At 67.0% G+C, this 14,165-nt stretch overlaps 3 protein-coding genes and 1 long non-coding RNA gene across 4 annotated transcripts; 2 read left to right on the top strand and 2 right to left on the bottom strand.

The window, feature by feature from the left end:
• The first annotated feature begins 1,316 nt into the window (after window positions 1-1,316).
• Window positions 1,317-4,485, top strand: RDH8 (retinol dehydrogenase 8). Its single transcript, XM_074810668.1, has 7 exons — window positions 1,317-1,504; window positions 2,519-2,652; window positions 3,159-3,320; window positions 3,401-3,580; window positions 3,661-3,754; window positions 3,834-4,017; window positions 4,106-4,485. The coding sequence occupies exons 2-7, from the start codon at window positions 2,547-2,549 to the stop codon at window positions 4,328-4,330; spliced, it is 951 nt and encodes a 316-aa protein (XP_074666769.1). The 5' UTR covers window positions 1,317-1,504; window positions 2,519-2,546; the 3' UTR covers window positions 4,331-4,485.
• LOC141917475 (uncharacterized) lies at window positions 3,077-5,192 on the bottom strand. The gene is made up of 3 exons (XR_012621284.1): window positions 5,041-5,192; window positions 4,294-4,472; window positions 3,077-3,178 (listed from the first exon to the last, which is right to left on the bottom strand). It is a non-coding gene; the product is annotated as an uncharacterized LOC141917475 (long non-coding RNA).
• Window positions 5,193-5,270: 78 nt separating this feature from the next.
• Window positions 5,271-9,747, top strand: PPAN (peter pan homolog). Its single transcript, XM_074810654.1, has 12 exons — window positions 5,271-5,351; window positions 6,151-6,321; window positions 6,459-6,560; window positions 6,857-6,907; window positions 7,001-7,171; window positions 7,999-8,075; window positions 8,164-8,271; window positions 8,355-8,478; window positions 8,571-8,649; window positions 8,757-8,886; window positions 8,955-9,112; window positions 9,314-9,747. Exons 1-12 carry the CDS (start codon window positions 5,334-5,336, stop codon window positions 9,643-9,645), a joined length of 1,521 nt encoding a protein of 506 aa, XP_074666755.1. The 5' UTR covers window positions 5,271-5,333; the 3' UTR covers window positions 9,646-9,747.
• A 1,326-nt stretch (window positions 9,748-11,073) lies between these two features.
• EIF3G (eukaryotic translation initiation factor 3 subunit G) lies at window positions 11,074-14,071 on the bottom strand. The gene is made up of 11 exons (XM_074810667.1): window positions 13,966-14,071; window positions 13,563-13,612; window positions 13,034-13,126; window positions 12,859-12,947; window positions 12,533-12,592; window positions 12,223-12,327; window positions 11,925-12,114; window positions 11,706-11,813; window positions 11,449-11,585; window positions 11,248-11,354; window positions 11,074-11,160 (listed from the first exon to the last, which is right to left on the bottom strand). Exons 1-11 carry the CDS (start codon window positions 13,983-13,985, stop codon window positions 11,145-11,147), a joined length of 975 nt encoding a protein of 324 aa, XP_074666768.1. The 5' UTR covers window positions 13,986-14,071; the 3' UTR covers window positions 11,074-11,144.
• Window positions 14,072-14,165: the final 94 nt, after the last annotated feature.

Consider the following 14,165-nt stretch of genomic DNA (forward strand, 5'->3'; position numbering starts at 1 on the left):
TCCACTCCCTCCCAGAGAGGCCTGTCTGGGCAAGCCAGGCAGGGGGATTGGGGTGGGAAGGTGGGGGGCAATTCTTGGGACTCCCCCCCCCAGCCCGGCTGGGGCACCCCAAGCGTGAGGCGGGGGCCTGGCAGGATGGGGCCAGGCTGGGAACGGGCTGACCCCGCTCCCGTCTCTCAGGCCCTCCTGACCCCAGCACATGGGTCCGGCTTCCTGCCGGCGCTCCCGGGGGGGGACACACTGCGTGCCGGGCCTTGGGGGGGGGGGGGGGGGGGGCGCGGAAAGGGCCCCCCCCCCGAGCTGGGAACCCCTTGCACAGGGCTGGTGGGTGGCCCTGGAGCGGCTGTACAGGCCAAGCCCCTCCAGACGCTGAACCCGGGTCTGTGTGGCATGGGGGTGCTCAGGGAGCTGGGGGGGGACGGGGGTGCCAGCTAACACCAAGGGGTAGGGTGCAGTGAAGCTGGTGGGAGTGGGGGGGCACCCCACAGCCCCCCTGCAGCCCCGGGAGCCCACACCAGTGCTTATCCCCATTATTCACACTTTGGGTGCTCCCCCAGAACCACCCACCCCACCCCACCCCCCGCTGCCCACCCCTACCAGCCCGGGGACCCAGACGTCTGGGGTTCCCACCCCGGGGACAGCACCCCCACCAAGGGACTCGGGGGGAGCGCCCCCCTCCTCAGGGGGACCCCCCCACCAAGGGACCCGGGGGAAGCACCCCTGCTCCGGGGGGAACACCCCCACCAAGGTACCCGGCGGGTGCATCCCCTCCCCAGAGGGAGCCCCCCTGTCCTGGGGGAAGCACTCTCTTCCCAGGGGGACCCCCCCCCCAAGGGACCTGGGGGGTGCACCCCTGCCTGGGGGGAGTTACCCCCAAGTGACCCACGAGGAACACCCCCACCAAGGGATCCGGGGTGCACCCCCTCCCCGGGGAGAGCCCCCCTGCCCCGGGGGGAGCACCCTCTCCACCAAGAGACCCAGGGGGGTGCACCCCTACCCCGGGGGGGGCACCCCCAAGGGCCCCACGGGGGACACCCCCACCCCAGGGCAGGGAGTCCCTGTCGCCGGCTGCGTCCCCCCCCGGGGGGACCCCAAGAGCCCCGTCCCGGCGGGTTACCCCCCCCCCCTCCAGGGGTACCCCGACACCACCCGGGACACCGTGGGGGGGTGTGTGTGTCCCCCCGGGGCCCTGTCCGTGGTGCTGAAGCCCCCACGCGTGACACCAGCAGGGATCCCGCGGGGACCCCCCCGCGTCCCCCCCGCTCGTCACGCCGGGGCCGCGTGCCCGCCGGTGCCCCCCCCACCTCCCCGCGGAACCGGGGACTGAGCGGGGGGGGGAGGGAGGGGGAACGGCGGAGACACGCGTGGACGTGGGGTGTCCGTGTGTGTGTCCCCCCCGTCACCCGGTGCGCGTTACCTGCCCTGGCCGGGGGCAGCAACACGGCGAGGAGCGCGGCCAGGAGCGCGGCGGGGACCGGGCGACCCTCCATGCCCGGCCCGGCAGGTGCCCGGTGCCCGGTACCGGAGCTCGGAGCCCGCCCTGCCCGCTCCGGGCTCGTCGGGGCTGCGGGGAGGGGCGGGGAGGGGCGGGGAGGGGACGGGAGGGGACGGGAGGGGCGGGGACGGGAGGGGAGGGGAGGGGAGGGGAGGGGAGGGGAGGGGAGGGGAGGGGAGGGGAGGGGAGGACCGGCCCGCCGGGAGCCCCCGCCTCCCGCCCACCGGCGCGCCCCAGCCCACGGGCGGGTCCTGGCACCGGCACCGGCACCGGCACCGGGAAGGGAGGGTGGGGGGCGGGGGTGGTCCCGGCTGCGAGCTCCCGCTGCCCGGAGCGGTGCCGGGGACTGGGGAGAGTCCCCAGGTCTGCAATGAGGTTTTGGGGTGCAGGGCCCCCCAACCTGCTCCTAGGCCCACAGAGAGAATGGTGGGTTTTGGGGTGCAGAGCCCCCCACCCCTCTTCCAGCCCCACAGCAAGGACAGTGGGTTTTGGGGTGCAGAGACCCCCCCCCTGCTCCCAGCCCTGCAGCAGGCCCGGGGGGTTCGGGGGACCCCCTCCCCCGCGGCGCAGCTGCTGCCGGCCAGGGTGGCCCCGGGGCCCTCCTGGCCGCAGTCGCCCTGTTGCCTCATCGCCTGAGTCACGGCTCCGCTCCCCCCGTTCCCAGTTCCCGCCAAATATTTACTGTCTCTGCAGTAACGAGCCCCCGCGGATACCCCCGGCCCCCCAAAACAGCCCCTGCCCCCCCCCCCCCCCCCTCCCCGGGCTCTGCTTGGGGGTGGGGAGGGCAACGGCACCCCCCCTCCCCAACTCTCAGCCACCACCCAGCTCCCCCGTGGGGGGCCGTGGGGTCCCCCGAGAGGCCCCCGGTGCCATCACCTGTCCCCACCCCACGCGCCCCACTGTGGGGGGGTCCCCAAGAACAGGCAAGACCCTGTGGAACCCTGTGCCCCCCCCCCGCTCCAAGGGCTGCCCCGGTGGAGGTTGCTCCTGCTCCCACGTGACGCCAGGTCCTGATCTCCTCAGAGCCTTTGGACCCGAGGCCAGCGCAGCCATGGCCACCCCCGCGCCCCGCGTCGTCCTCGTCACCGGCTGCTCCTCGGGCATCGGCCTGGCCGTCGCCGTCAGGCTGGCGCAGGACCCCCAGCAGCGCTTCCAGGGTGAGGAGCTTGGGTGGGAGGGGACACACCTGCCCCCCTCCGTGTTGTCCCAGGAGGGGCCTCACAGCCCCCACGCTGGGGAGGGGGCAGGGTTTGGGGGTCCCCGTCCACCCAGCCCCGCAGCTTTTCTCCCCGCAGCCCCATGGCCCCAAACTCACCGCCCCACACACCCTCCCCATCCCCAACTTCAAGGCGACCCTGTGTCCCCCCCACCACCACCCTGTCACAGGGAACGGAGCTGGGGCCATGGGGCAGCCCCACGGGGACACAGATGGCACGAGCAGCGCACACGCGTGTGAGCGGGGCCGGTGGCATGCTCCCACCCAGGTGGGACACACACACGCGTGTGACCCACCACCGGTCCCGCGCCAGTGCTGGGGATTAGGCCAGGGAGGGGGATTAAAGGCCGAGTTACCAAAGCAGCTTTAGGAAATGTCATCCTGGCTTAACCCTCCGACCCTGGTGGCATCTGGGGTCCCCCTGAGTGGGGTTGGGGCTCCCCGCAGTCATCGCCACCATGCGGGACCTGCGGAAGAAGGAGAAATTGGAGGAGGCGGCGGGATCAGCGCTGGGAAAAACCTTGAGCATCCAACGTTTGGACGTCTGCAGCGACAGCTCGGTGGAGGAGTGCATGGGGAGCATCCCCGGGGGACGGGTGGACGTGTTGGGTGAGCGGGGTGCTGGGTGGGGGGTCCCCACGGGGCTCCCGAGGGGCTCTCTGAGCCCCCCCACTGGTGTCACACCGCAGTGAATAACGCCGGCGTGGGGCACATCGGTCCCGTGGAGAGTATCAGTGTGGAGGAGATGAAACGCATCTTCGAGACCAATTTTTTCGGGGCCGTGAGGATGATCAAGGCCGTTCTCCCCGACATGAAGCGGCGGCAGAGCGGTCACATCGTGGTCATCAGCAGTGTCATGGGGCTGCAGGGTGAGGCGGGGGGGTCCCGCTGGGTGGGGGAGCCTCTAAAGTGGGGGTGTCGCTGAGTTCAGCCCCTTCCCCACCCACAGGGATCGTCTTCAACGACGTCTACGCCGCCTCCAAGTTCGCGGTGGAGGGATTCTGCGAGAGCCTGGCTGTGCAGCTGCTGCAGTTCAACGTCTTGTGAGCACGAGGGGACGCAGTGGGGGGGACCCCAAAGGGGCTCAAGGGTGGCTCTGGAACCCCCACCCTGGCCCTGCAGCGTCTCCATGGTGGAACCGGGCCCCGTGAACACAGAGTTCGAGCTGAAGCTGATGGAGGAGGTTTCACGCTCCGAATTTCCCGGCACCGACCCGGCTACCGTGCGGTACTTCAAGGACGTCTACCTGCCGGCTTCCCACAAGATCTTCACCACGCTGGGGCAGAGCCCCACCGCCGTGGCCGAGGTGTGGGGCTGGCAGGAGTTGAAAGCGGCTTTTGGAGGTTGTTCCCAACCCCATGCCAGCCCTGAACCCCCCAACTCTCTGCTCGCAGGCGATCGTGAAGGTGATCGGAGCCAGGCGTCCGGCTTTTCGCACGCAAACCAACGACCTCTACACACCGCTGGTGGCCCTCAAATACGCGGATCCCGCAGGGGACCTGTCCGTGAGGACCTACCACCACCTGCTCTTCGACTACGGCACCCTCTTCCACCTCAGCATGGGCGTCCTGCGGTGCCTCACCTGCGGCTGCTTCCGACGGAGGATCACCCCACTTTGAGAGGGGCACCCCAAGGGGGGCAGCTCGGTCCCTGGAGGGTGGGGAGGGGGCTACGGTGGCGGCTTCGCACCCCCCAGCATCACCCACGGCAGGACAGACGGACGGCGACGGTGGTTGAACGTGTTCCCCCGAGGTGTCAGAACTGGAGAGAGAAAGAGCGGGGGGAGCTCCTGTCAGGGTGGGGCTGAACCCTCCGTTGGATGGGGAGCCTTGGGGGAGTCTGAGGGGGATGGGGGGAGCCTTGGAGGGGGTGGAGGGAGCCGTGGGGGGAGGTGGGGGAACCTGCAGGGTGAGGAGTTGGGGTAGGGGGAGCCTTGGGGAACATTAAGGGCTGGGGAACCTGAGGGGCTTTGGGGAGTTTGGAGGGGTGGGGAGCCTGGGGGGGCTCTGGGGGACGTGGGGGTGTTGGGGTGGTCTCTGGGGGGGGGGGGGGGGGATCCGGGGAGCACGGCAGTGGGGCTCTGAGCATGCTGGGGAGCCTGGGGGGAGATATGGGGGATCTGGGGGTGTTGGAGGGGGGTTCTGGGGGACTTGGGGGGCCCAAGGGGGCTCTGGGGGTGTTGGGGAGACTGGGGGGAGTGTCTGGGGGAACTGGGGGTGTTGGAGGGGGGTTCTGGCGGTGTTGGGGAACCTGGGAGTGTTCTGGGGGCTCCGGGGGTCTCCAGTAAAGTCTGTGATGTCGCCCCCCACAGCCGCCCCCTCGCACTGACCTTCGCGCCGGCAGCGATACGGGAAGGGGGGGAGGAGGCGGCCCCGGCCCCTCAGGCCTCGCACCCCGCCATGGCGGGAGCAGGAACGGCCGGGCCGGGTCGGGGGGGTCGCCGCGGTGCTGCGGAACCAGACTGGGGAATGGAAGGGGGGGTGGGAGAAGGGCTCGTAACCATGGCAACGGCGGGCGGAAGGCGGAGCCGCGGCGCGGCCGGAAGTGACGAACAGGAAGTACCGGGGCGCACGCCGGAAGTGCCCGTGGCCGCATGGTGGCGGCGGCGGCGGCGGCGGCGGGATGGGGCGGCCGAGCAAAGTACGGGCCGGGGGAGCGGGAGTCGGGGCGGCCCTAGAGCGCGGCAGCGGTCTAGTCCCACGGGGGCCTCCCGGGGGGCTGGAGGGGACGGGGCGGGGGCCGGCTGTCCCCAGGATCGGTCCCTCCCGGGGGAGCAGGATGGGACGGGGGGGGCCCGGCTGTCCCCAGGATCGGGCCCTCCCGGGGGGGCAGGAGGGGACTGGGGGCGCCCGGCTGTCCCCGGGATCGGGCCTTCCCGGAGGGACGGGGGAGGGGACAGAGGGGGGGCCAAGGGGGGGCCTGGCTGTATCGGGGAACGGGGCCTCGGGCCCACCGGGGTGGTTGGAGGGGACAGCGGGGCCCAGCTGTACCCTGGATCGGGCCCTCCCGGGGTGTCAGGAGGGGATGAGGGAGGGCTCAGACCTTCCCCAGGGCGGCAGAAAAAGGGGGCGGGGGGTGCCCGGCTGTCCCGGGGATCGGTGGCTCGGGCCCTCCCGGGGGGGCAGGAGGGGATAGGGGGGGAAGTTGGTTGTCCCAGGGATGGGGGGTCTCAGACCTTCGGGGGGCGGGGGGGGGGGGGGGGGAAGAGGGGACGGGAGGGGGAAGGAGGAGATGGGTGGGGGGCAAGAGGGGACAGGGGGGCCCGGTTGCATCAGCGAACGGGGGTTTGGGCCCTCCCGGGGGGCTGGGGGGGAAAACAGGGGGGCCCGGGTATCCTGGGCTCGGGCCCTCCTGGGGGGCAGGAAGGGATGAGGAGGGGCTGCCCATCCCCGCAGCCCCCCCCCAAGCCTTGCCCGTGTGTCCCCCCACCCTCCTGCAGAGCAAGAACCAGAAGAAGGAGCGGGCAGCAGCGCTGCAACATGCCCAGCAGGAATTCGGCACCGTCCCCCACTCCTTCGTCTTCCCCCGCGGCCGCGTCGGCAAGAGCGTGCGGCAGCTCGTCACCGACGTGAGGAAGGTGATGGAGCCCTACACGGCCAGAGCCCTCAAGGTTTGCTCGGGGAGGGGGGTGGACACACACAAATGAGCCTCTGCCTGGGGCGGGGGCCGAATCCTGCCCGTCCCCAGGCTGAAGTGGAGCTGGTTTGGCGCAGGGGGGCTCAAGGGTTTGGCTGTGTTGTGCCGCAGGTGCGGAAAAACAACTCGCTGAAGGATTTTGTGGCGGTGGCCGGGCCCCTGGGGGTGACACATTTCTTGGTCTTCAGTAAATCAACCTCCAGCATCAATTTTGTGAGTAGCGTGATCCTCCCCCCGCCACCTCCACGGCCTTTGGGGTGCTGGGGGGGCCCCTCCACAGCGACTGCGCTCCCCCTCGCCGCCTCACACGGCGGGGCTGGCGCTTTTTGGGGGAGTTCCCACTCCCTTTGGCAGACGCAGATGATGACAAAACCCTGTTGAGTTCACGCTGTGATTCTATCCAAAGTAAACGCACTGATGTGTCTGTGCTGGCGGGGGGGAGCAGTATGGCCAGCAGTGCCCCCCCCCCAGCTGCTGAGCACCATTTCTCTTCCCCCTTCCCTCTCCAGAAGCTTTTCCGGCTGCCCGGTGGCCCGACGCTGACGTTCAAGGTGATGCAGGTGGGTGCTGGCAGGAGCCCCCCAGCCCTCAGCACAAGGGGCAGCGTCTGGCCCCCTCCTCATCCTCTCTCTGTGTCCCCCCTCGCCCTCCAGTACTCGCTGATCAAGGATGTGGTCTCGTCCCTCAAGCGGCACCGCATGCACGAGCAGCAATTCACCCACCACCCGCTGCTGGTCCTCAGCAATTTCGGTCTCCAGCAGATCCACATCAAGCTGATGGCCAGCATGTTCCAGAACATGTTCCCCTCCATCAACGTCCACAGGGTGAGCTGGGGGCGGGGGGAGTCTGTCCCCACATTGCTGGGGGGGGGTGCTCAGCCCCCATCCCGCCTCCTCTGTTCCTCAGGGTTCAATTTTAGGGCCGGTTCTATCCGATATATTTATCAGCGACGCGGGCGTTGAACACCAAACTGGGAGGGATAGATCGGAGCGTTGGGCGATGATTAACGGGATGAAATTTAGTCTAAATGCCAGATTCTGCACCTGGGCTGGAGAAACGCCAGGCGCAAGCGTAAATTGGGAGCAGAGGGGATGGAGAAAGGGAGCTGGGGGCAGCAGGCTCAGGAGTTGGTGCTGAGCTCTTCTCATGGAATCAAAGGACGGTTTTGGTTGGGAGGGACCTTAAAAATCATCTGGTTGCACCCCCCGCGAGCAGGGACAGCCTCCACTCGAGCAGGTGCTCCGCTACCGTGCCAGGACAGGCGGGAGGGTGTCAGAGCTGCGCCAGGGGAGGCTCAGGCTGCACACGAGGAGCGTTTCTGTCCCAGGAGGGTGGTTGAACCCTGGGATGGGCTTCCCGGGGAGGGGGCGGCTGCCCCGAGCCTGTCAGGGTTGAAGGCAGACGGACACCTGGACCTTAGTGCCCTCAGTGCCACCCTTGAACTTCTGGGCAGCCCCGCGCTGCTCAGGCGCTTGGACAAGACGGTCACTGCAGGTCCCTTCCAGCTGAAATCTCTCTCCTTTTCTTCTCCTCTCCTCTCCTCTCCTTTTCTCCTCCTCTTTCTCCTTCTCTCCTCCTTTCTCCTCTGTCTCATCCTCCCTCTCTGTCTCCTTGGCTCCTTCTCCTCTTTCTCCTTCTCCTCCTCCCACAGGTCAACCTCAACAGCATCAAGAGGTGTTTGCTCATCACCTACAACGCAGAGACACAGCTCCTCGATTTCAGGCATTAGTAAGTGTCACACCCCTGATTTGGGGGTGGGGTCCCTGCACCCAGTGTCCCAGTGCTGACCTCTTCCTCCTCCTCATCCTCCTCGCAGCAGCGTGAAGGTCGTGCCCGTGGGCGTGAGCAAAGGCCTGAAACGGCTGCTGCAGGAGAAGTTCCCCAACATGAGCCGCCTGGAAGACATCAGTGAGCTGCTGGTGAAGTGCGTGGGGGGCATTGGGGGAGGATGAGGCTCCCCGAGGCACCTTCCAGCCCCTCCCCAAATGCCCTCCCCTCCCCCGGCAGGGATATAAACCTCTCGGAGAGCGAGGCTGAGCAAGACGGGACCCACAACATCCTGGAGCTGCCGCAGGCGTACGCCGGCCGAGGCAACATGAAGGCCCAGCAGAGCGCCGTGCGCCTCACCGAGGTCCGTGACGGCGGTGACACCGCGGTCGCCATCGCCCCGGGGGTGCCACTGAGCCTGACGGGGGGCTCTGCACATCCCCCCTGTTCCTGCAGATCGGACCCCGCATGACTCTGCAGCTCATCAAGGTGGAGGAGGGCCTGGCGCAGGGCAACGTGCTCTACCACAGCTTCAGTAAGTGCCACAAATCACTGGGCTGGCTGTTCCCGGTAAGCTGCCAGCACAGGGGCTCGATTTGGGGCGTCTCACCCCCTTCTCCGTGTGTTTTGGTTTTCTTTAAGTCCACAAAATGGAGGCGGAGGTGAAGGAGATCCTGGCGCGGAAGGAGGCGAAGCTGCGGCTGAAGGCAGAGCGGCGGCAGAAGCAGGAGGCGGACGTGGAGCGCAAGCGGTGGCAGCGTGAGGCTCACAGGTGAGGGCAGCGCCGGGGTCCGGCAGCACCGGGGTCCGGCAGCGGCTCACCCCACGGCGGCACCGCAGGGAGAAGAGCCTGGCGGGGATCCGGAGGAAACGGCAGCAGGACGGCGACAGCGACGCCGAGGATCCGGGTGTGCCGGAGCAGCCGGACGCGGCCGAGCAGTCGGACGAGGACGACGCCGAGTATTACCGGGAGGAGGTGGGCGAGGAGCCGGATAAAGGTGAGTTTGGGGGGGCCAGGCCCCAGCCCCTCCGCCCCCTCCTGCCGGTAGTGGCTGATGACGCAAAAACCTTGAACTCCCCGTGATTTTGGTTCAAAGTAAACGCACTGACACACCGTCAGCCTCGATGCTGCGCCCCTGTTCCCCCTTTTTTGCTGACACACACCCCCTTTTTTTTTGGCTATTCCCCCCCCCCCAAAGATTTGTTCCCCGACCGCACCAACAAGAGGAAACGAAGCTCCTCAGGCGCTGCCCCACTACGGAAACGTCGACGGCACAACCGGCCGGAGCATCCCACCACCCCCAGCCCTCGGCCCCCGGCGCCGGGGAAGCGGCGGAAGGGAGATGCAGCACCGAGGGACCCGCGGCACCGTGGCGGGGCCAGGAAGGGGGTGACCAGCCGAAAAGCGCCCCGAGGAACCGAGCACCAAGCCCGGGAGGGAGCCTCCAGGCCCAAGGGGCGAGGGAAGCTGCTGGCAAAGGGGAAGATGATTTTCCGGCGGCCTGGACGTGCCAAGAAGGGGAAGCGCTGAGGCTCCAGCCGCCGGTCACGTGCCAAAACTGAGGGGGAAGAGCAAATGGGGACCCCCCTGGACCCCATTCCTGCTCCTGGGCAATACACTGCTTGGAACGACTGCCTGTGGCTGTGCTGGGGGTAGAAAGTGGGGGGGTCCCTGCGCCCTAAGGGCATCCCCCCCGCCCAGGGTGCCCATTTTTTGTGCCACCCAGCCGTGGTCAGGCAGAGCGGGCAGCTCCTTCCCCTCCCTGGTCAGGGCAGAAGGCAGCTGCCAGACTGGGTGCTGCCCAAAGAGGAAATGCTCCTGCAGCCCCCCCCAACCCCCACCAGCCTCTTGCCCCCCACTGTCCCCAAAATGGGGCAGGACGTCACCCTGAGGTGGCCCCGGGACTGCCACTGAGGAGGGAGAGAGGGGAGGGAAGCTGGTGTGGACGGTGGGAGCACAGACCCCTGCCTGCACTCTGGGGGTGCTGCCTGCACCCCAGAAACCAGGCAAGAGGGGGGATGACAGACAGGGGGACACATTCTATCCCCAACAGGACCACAAAACCTCGGTCCTGGCACAGGGCTCAGCACCCCTTGCTCCTTCCCTGCGCAGCTGTTTGCCAGCAGCCACACCTCATGGCCATGCTCTGCCTCTGCTGCCTGCACCCACCAAACCGGGGGGACCCCAGAATGGCCACCCAGCTCAGTCCCTGCAATATCCTCCTCTCAGCACCCACTTTTTTTTTCTTTTTAAGAAGCGGAGGGTTTGGGGAGCGTGGCCCCACAGGTTTTATCCCTACAGTGGGCTGCTCTTCCTGCTTGCCACCATTATCCGTGCCATTTTCCATAATTCTCCCCTCAGCCGCTCAGAAGAGCAGAAGGTGGGAATGTTGGCGGGGGTGGGAGCCGCTCCTTATGCCTTTTGCTACCTCTCCCACCACCTCTTCCATAACCTCAACCCGTGGCGTTGCCACCTGTGATCTGGAGACAGCACACGGAGCTGCCACGCCACGGGCGCTGCCACAGAGGAGCAGGCTGAGCCCGTGGAGCTGCGGCCGGCAACTTAAGAGCTCTCTGGAGTGGCCCATGGTGGCTGGCGCAGCCAGTATGGGGCTTTTTGTGGCCCTTGGGCACACATTTCCCTCCCAGGAAGGGGGGCAGCAAAGTGGGAGAAGCAGGTTTAAAGCTGAAATTGCAAGCACACCCTCGTGTCGCACCTTTTTTTGGTTGAGATCCCCCTTTTCTAACTGAAAAGCTGGGAACGAGCCTAAAGAAATGAGGAACGGCAGCGCTGTGCCCTTGGCCACGTCACTGGCTCGGGTGCTGCCAGCCCCACTGCATGCCTGGGGCAGGGGTGAGGTGGGGACAGCCACAGCACGGTGACAGGGACAGTGTGGGGACAGGGATGGGGCTGCTCCCTCCCTGGTGAACCCCCCAACACCCCAAATCCACACCTTGGTGCATACCAGACCGTGTGTCTTTATTTAGAAGGGCCAACCGCTCTCGCTGCAATCCGGTGCAGCACCAGATTCAGTTGGTGGAGGGTCTGTGGAGGAGGGAAAGAGTGTGGTAAGGAGCAGGGCGGCCACAGGTGCACCCCCCAATCCTCCGAGCCACCCCCCCCAGCACTTACTTGGCCCATTCCACGTTGAGGATCAGGTGGTCGTAGCCAAATCCGGAGACCCCTGCAATCGCCCGGGCTGCATCCTCCCGGCGGTGGAAGCTGATGAAGGCGAAACCCTGGGGTGGGAGGAAAGCGAAAGGGTGAAAGGAAGTGGGGGGGGGTGTGTCTCCTCCTCAGCCCCCCTAAAGGGGAAAATCCCTCTGTGCCCACCTTGGACTGCCCAGTGGTCTTGTCCTTGGCTAAATAGATCCTGGAGATGGAGCCGAAGGGCCGGAACAGCTCCTGGAGATCAGTCTCACGCGTGTCCTCGGACAGGTTGGTGACACGGATGGTGGCATTGTCATCAGCTGAGGAGATGGGGAGGATGAGGAAGGTCAAGGCCGCTGGCGGGACCACGGCCAGAGCCGGCACGTGCCGTACACGGCCCTGGGGAGGCGCCTGCACCCCAAGGACAGGCCTGGACTTACCCCTGCGGTTGGGCTGCATGGACTCCCCGCGGCGGCTGGCTCCATCTCGCAGGCTGGGGGGGACATACTTGCCCGTCTTGCTCTGCTGAGCCTGCACCGGCTCCGGCTCTGGGGGCAGGAAAGGCCACAGGCAGGAGGTGAGGCTGCCTGCAGGCACGGGCAGACAGACAGCCACCCCCCCTGCCTCGCCCTATCCCTCAAGTTAATGGGGGGCCATACCTCCAGGCAGCTTCTCCTTCTCGCCTGTGGACAGCCCCAACTGCTCAGCCAACTCCTTCTGCATTGGCCCCAGGGTGTCCTTGTAAGGACAGCGGGTCGTCCAGTGATCGCCCTTGCAGATACGGCACGAGACGATCTTCTGCCCCTTCAGCTTGTTCATGGGATCCTCCTCCTCCTGGCAGTTCAGGTCCTGGGAGACAGGGAGACTTCTGAGTCCTGTGGGACCCACCACGCACCCGGGTACAGCCTCACCGGGGGCTCCCCACCAGCCCGGGGGCTCCCCCCGTGCCTGACCCACCTCCTTGCTGGTGATGAAGGTCATAAAAACATCGTCGCTCACAGTGGTGGTGGCCACATTCGGTCCGGGAGCGTCAAACTCTGAGTTGCCAAATTTCTTCCAGTTCTGGGAAGAAAAACGGGGAAGGGAAATGGGGGGTCCCACTCAGCACGTCCCCAGCAAATCACTAAACACAGAGCAGGAAGGGAAAAGCTCTCCGCCGAGGGGTTGTTGGGAGATTGAGAAGGGCTGGGAGACGAAGCAGCTCCTGCTGGGACATAGATTTCCCTCCCTCCCTCCCTCCCTCCCTCTTCCCACTGGAGACACTCACCTTCCGACGGGCCACCGCCTTGGAGGCCTTCCTGGTTTCGATGCGGAAAGTGCGGATGATCTGTAAAAGTGGAAAAAAATCCCTATCGCTGCAGGAGGAGGGACAGCAGACATGCCTCCACCCCACATGTGCCAAGTTTGGGGTTGCCCGAAGCAGCAGAGCTGAATCAGGGCTCTGATGGGACATCCCTGCTGCCACGTTGCTGCCTGACCGCGCAGGCAGGGATCAGCCTCTGCGCCGGGGCAGAACCGAGGGCTCTGGGAGGGGAGAAGAGGAGCTCGGCAGCAGGGAGAAGCCAAAATGGCGGCCCGGGACACGCTGCTTACCTTCACCTTGCGCCCATCCTCCTCCTCACGATACTCCGTGATGGTTTTGATGTTCCCGTTGATGAGCTCTTTCGGGGAGGGGAGTGGGCCTGCGGGGAGGGGGGACAGTGGGACAGTGTGCAATGGCAGGGGGGTGACAGGAAAACAGCCCCTTGGCCTCTTGTCCGGCTCTCACCTCCCTTCAGCAGCTCGGCCTCAGCGCTGAGGCTGCTCCCCAGCACCCCAGGCAGGGGGATGTCCTTCAGCAGCTCGCTGGTGATGCATTTGTCTGCGGGGAGAGAAGGGGGAAAGTCACCCCCTTGCTCGGGGTGAGCCCAGCAGAGGGGGCAGAGGCTCCACACCCTGGCACAGCCTCTCCCCGCAGGGAGGATCTGCCCTACTCTCTCCTCCGAGCACAGAAAAAAGCCAAAGGGCCAAGAAATCTCAGCTGCTCCAAGCCCTTGGGCTTCCTCAGCTGCAGAAATGGGTGGGGCAAGGATGGGGAGAGGGGTCCTGCTCCTCATCTCAGTCAGGCACGCTCTGCTCACAAGGATCGGCCTCAGAGAGGAGCCTGTTTTGAGCCCTGGACAAGGAGCCGGGTGTGTCTCTGGGCTGTTTTAGGAACAGCAGCTGCTCTTTCTCACCAGAAAAATTCCCCAGTTACCAGCAGGAGGAGCAGCAGAGAGAAAGGGGAAGGGAACCGGCCTGCGGCAGGGGACACTCACCGTCCTCTCCACCCTCCTCTTCCACCTGGTCGGCCCAGCTGGGCTTTGAGCTGCGGAGAGAGCAGAGCCTTAGACCCGCTGTCCCGCGCCAGTCCCTTCGCTTGGGGGTCCTGCTCTTCCTTCAGCCCCGGCCCCAGCCAGGCCGCTGTCCCCTTCCCACCGGGCCCCGGCCACCCCGAAGCTCCCCCTCACCGTTTCTGCCGCGCTCGGGCCGCAGCACCGCCGCTGCCCCCTTCCCCTCAGCCCTCACATCCACAGTCCCGCCCGAAGCCCCCCTGAGGCCCGCCAGGCCCCACGCTCCGGCCCCGGCCCAGCTCACCCCGCGGCCCCGCTCCCTGGGCCAAGCCCCGTCCCGGTCCCCGGGACCCCCCCGCCAGACCCATCCCCGCCGCCGTCCCCTCACTCGTAGTCGCCGGTCGGCATCGCGCTCCCACCGCCCTCACGCACAGCGACCGGAAGGAGGCGCCACACTTCCGGCGGCGCTGCGCCACTTCCGGCGGGGAGCGAGGCGGAAGGGGCGGGGCAAAGCGGGCCGCGCTGCATGCCGGGAGGCGGTTGCTAAGCAACACCTCAGTGGCCCCCGCGGGGCCGAGGCCTAGGCGA

This window comes from Strix aluco, chromosome 38 (genome assembly GCF_031877795.1).
Source record: "Strix aluco isolate bStrAlu1 chromosome 38, bStrAlu1.hap1, whole genome shotgun sequence".
Lineage (NCBI taxonomy): Eukaryota > Metazoa > Chordata > Aves > Strigiformes > Strigidae > Strix > Strix aluco.

Coding starts and splice junctions, on each gene's coding strand:
- EIF3G (XM_074810667.1), bottom strand. CDS start 13,985: ATGCCGACCGGCGACTACGA. Junction 12,115..12,222: donor CCTTCATCACCAGCAAGGAG/GTGGGTCAGGCA, acceptor CCTGTCTCCCAG/GACCTGAACTGCCAGGAGGA. Junction 11,586..11,705: donor CATGCAGCCCAACCGCAGGG/GTAAGTCCAGGC, acceptor CCATCTCCTCAG/CTGATGACAATGCCACCATC.
- RDH8 (XM_074810668.1), top strand. CDS start 2,547: ATGGCCACCCCCGCGCCCCGCGTCGTCCTCGTCACCGGCTGCTCCTCG. Junction 3,321..3,400: donor GGGACGGGTGGACGTGTTGG/GTGAGCGGGGTG, acceptor GTCACACCGCAG/TGAATAACGCCGGCGTGGGG. Junction 3,581..3,660: donor CAGTGTCATGGGGCTGCAGG/GTGAGGCGGGGG, acceptor CCCCACCCACAG/GGATCGTCTTCAACGACGTC.
- PPAN (XM_074810654.1), top strand. Junction 8,076..8,163: donor CTCCTCGATTTCAGGCATTA/GTAAGTGTCACA, acceptor TCCTCCTCGCAG/CAGCGTGAAGGTCGTGCCCG. Junction 8,272..8,354: donor ATCAGTGAGCTGCTGGTGAA/GTGCGTGGGGGG, acceptor CTCCCCCGGCAG/GGATATAAACCTCTCGGAGA.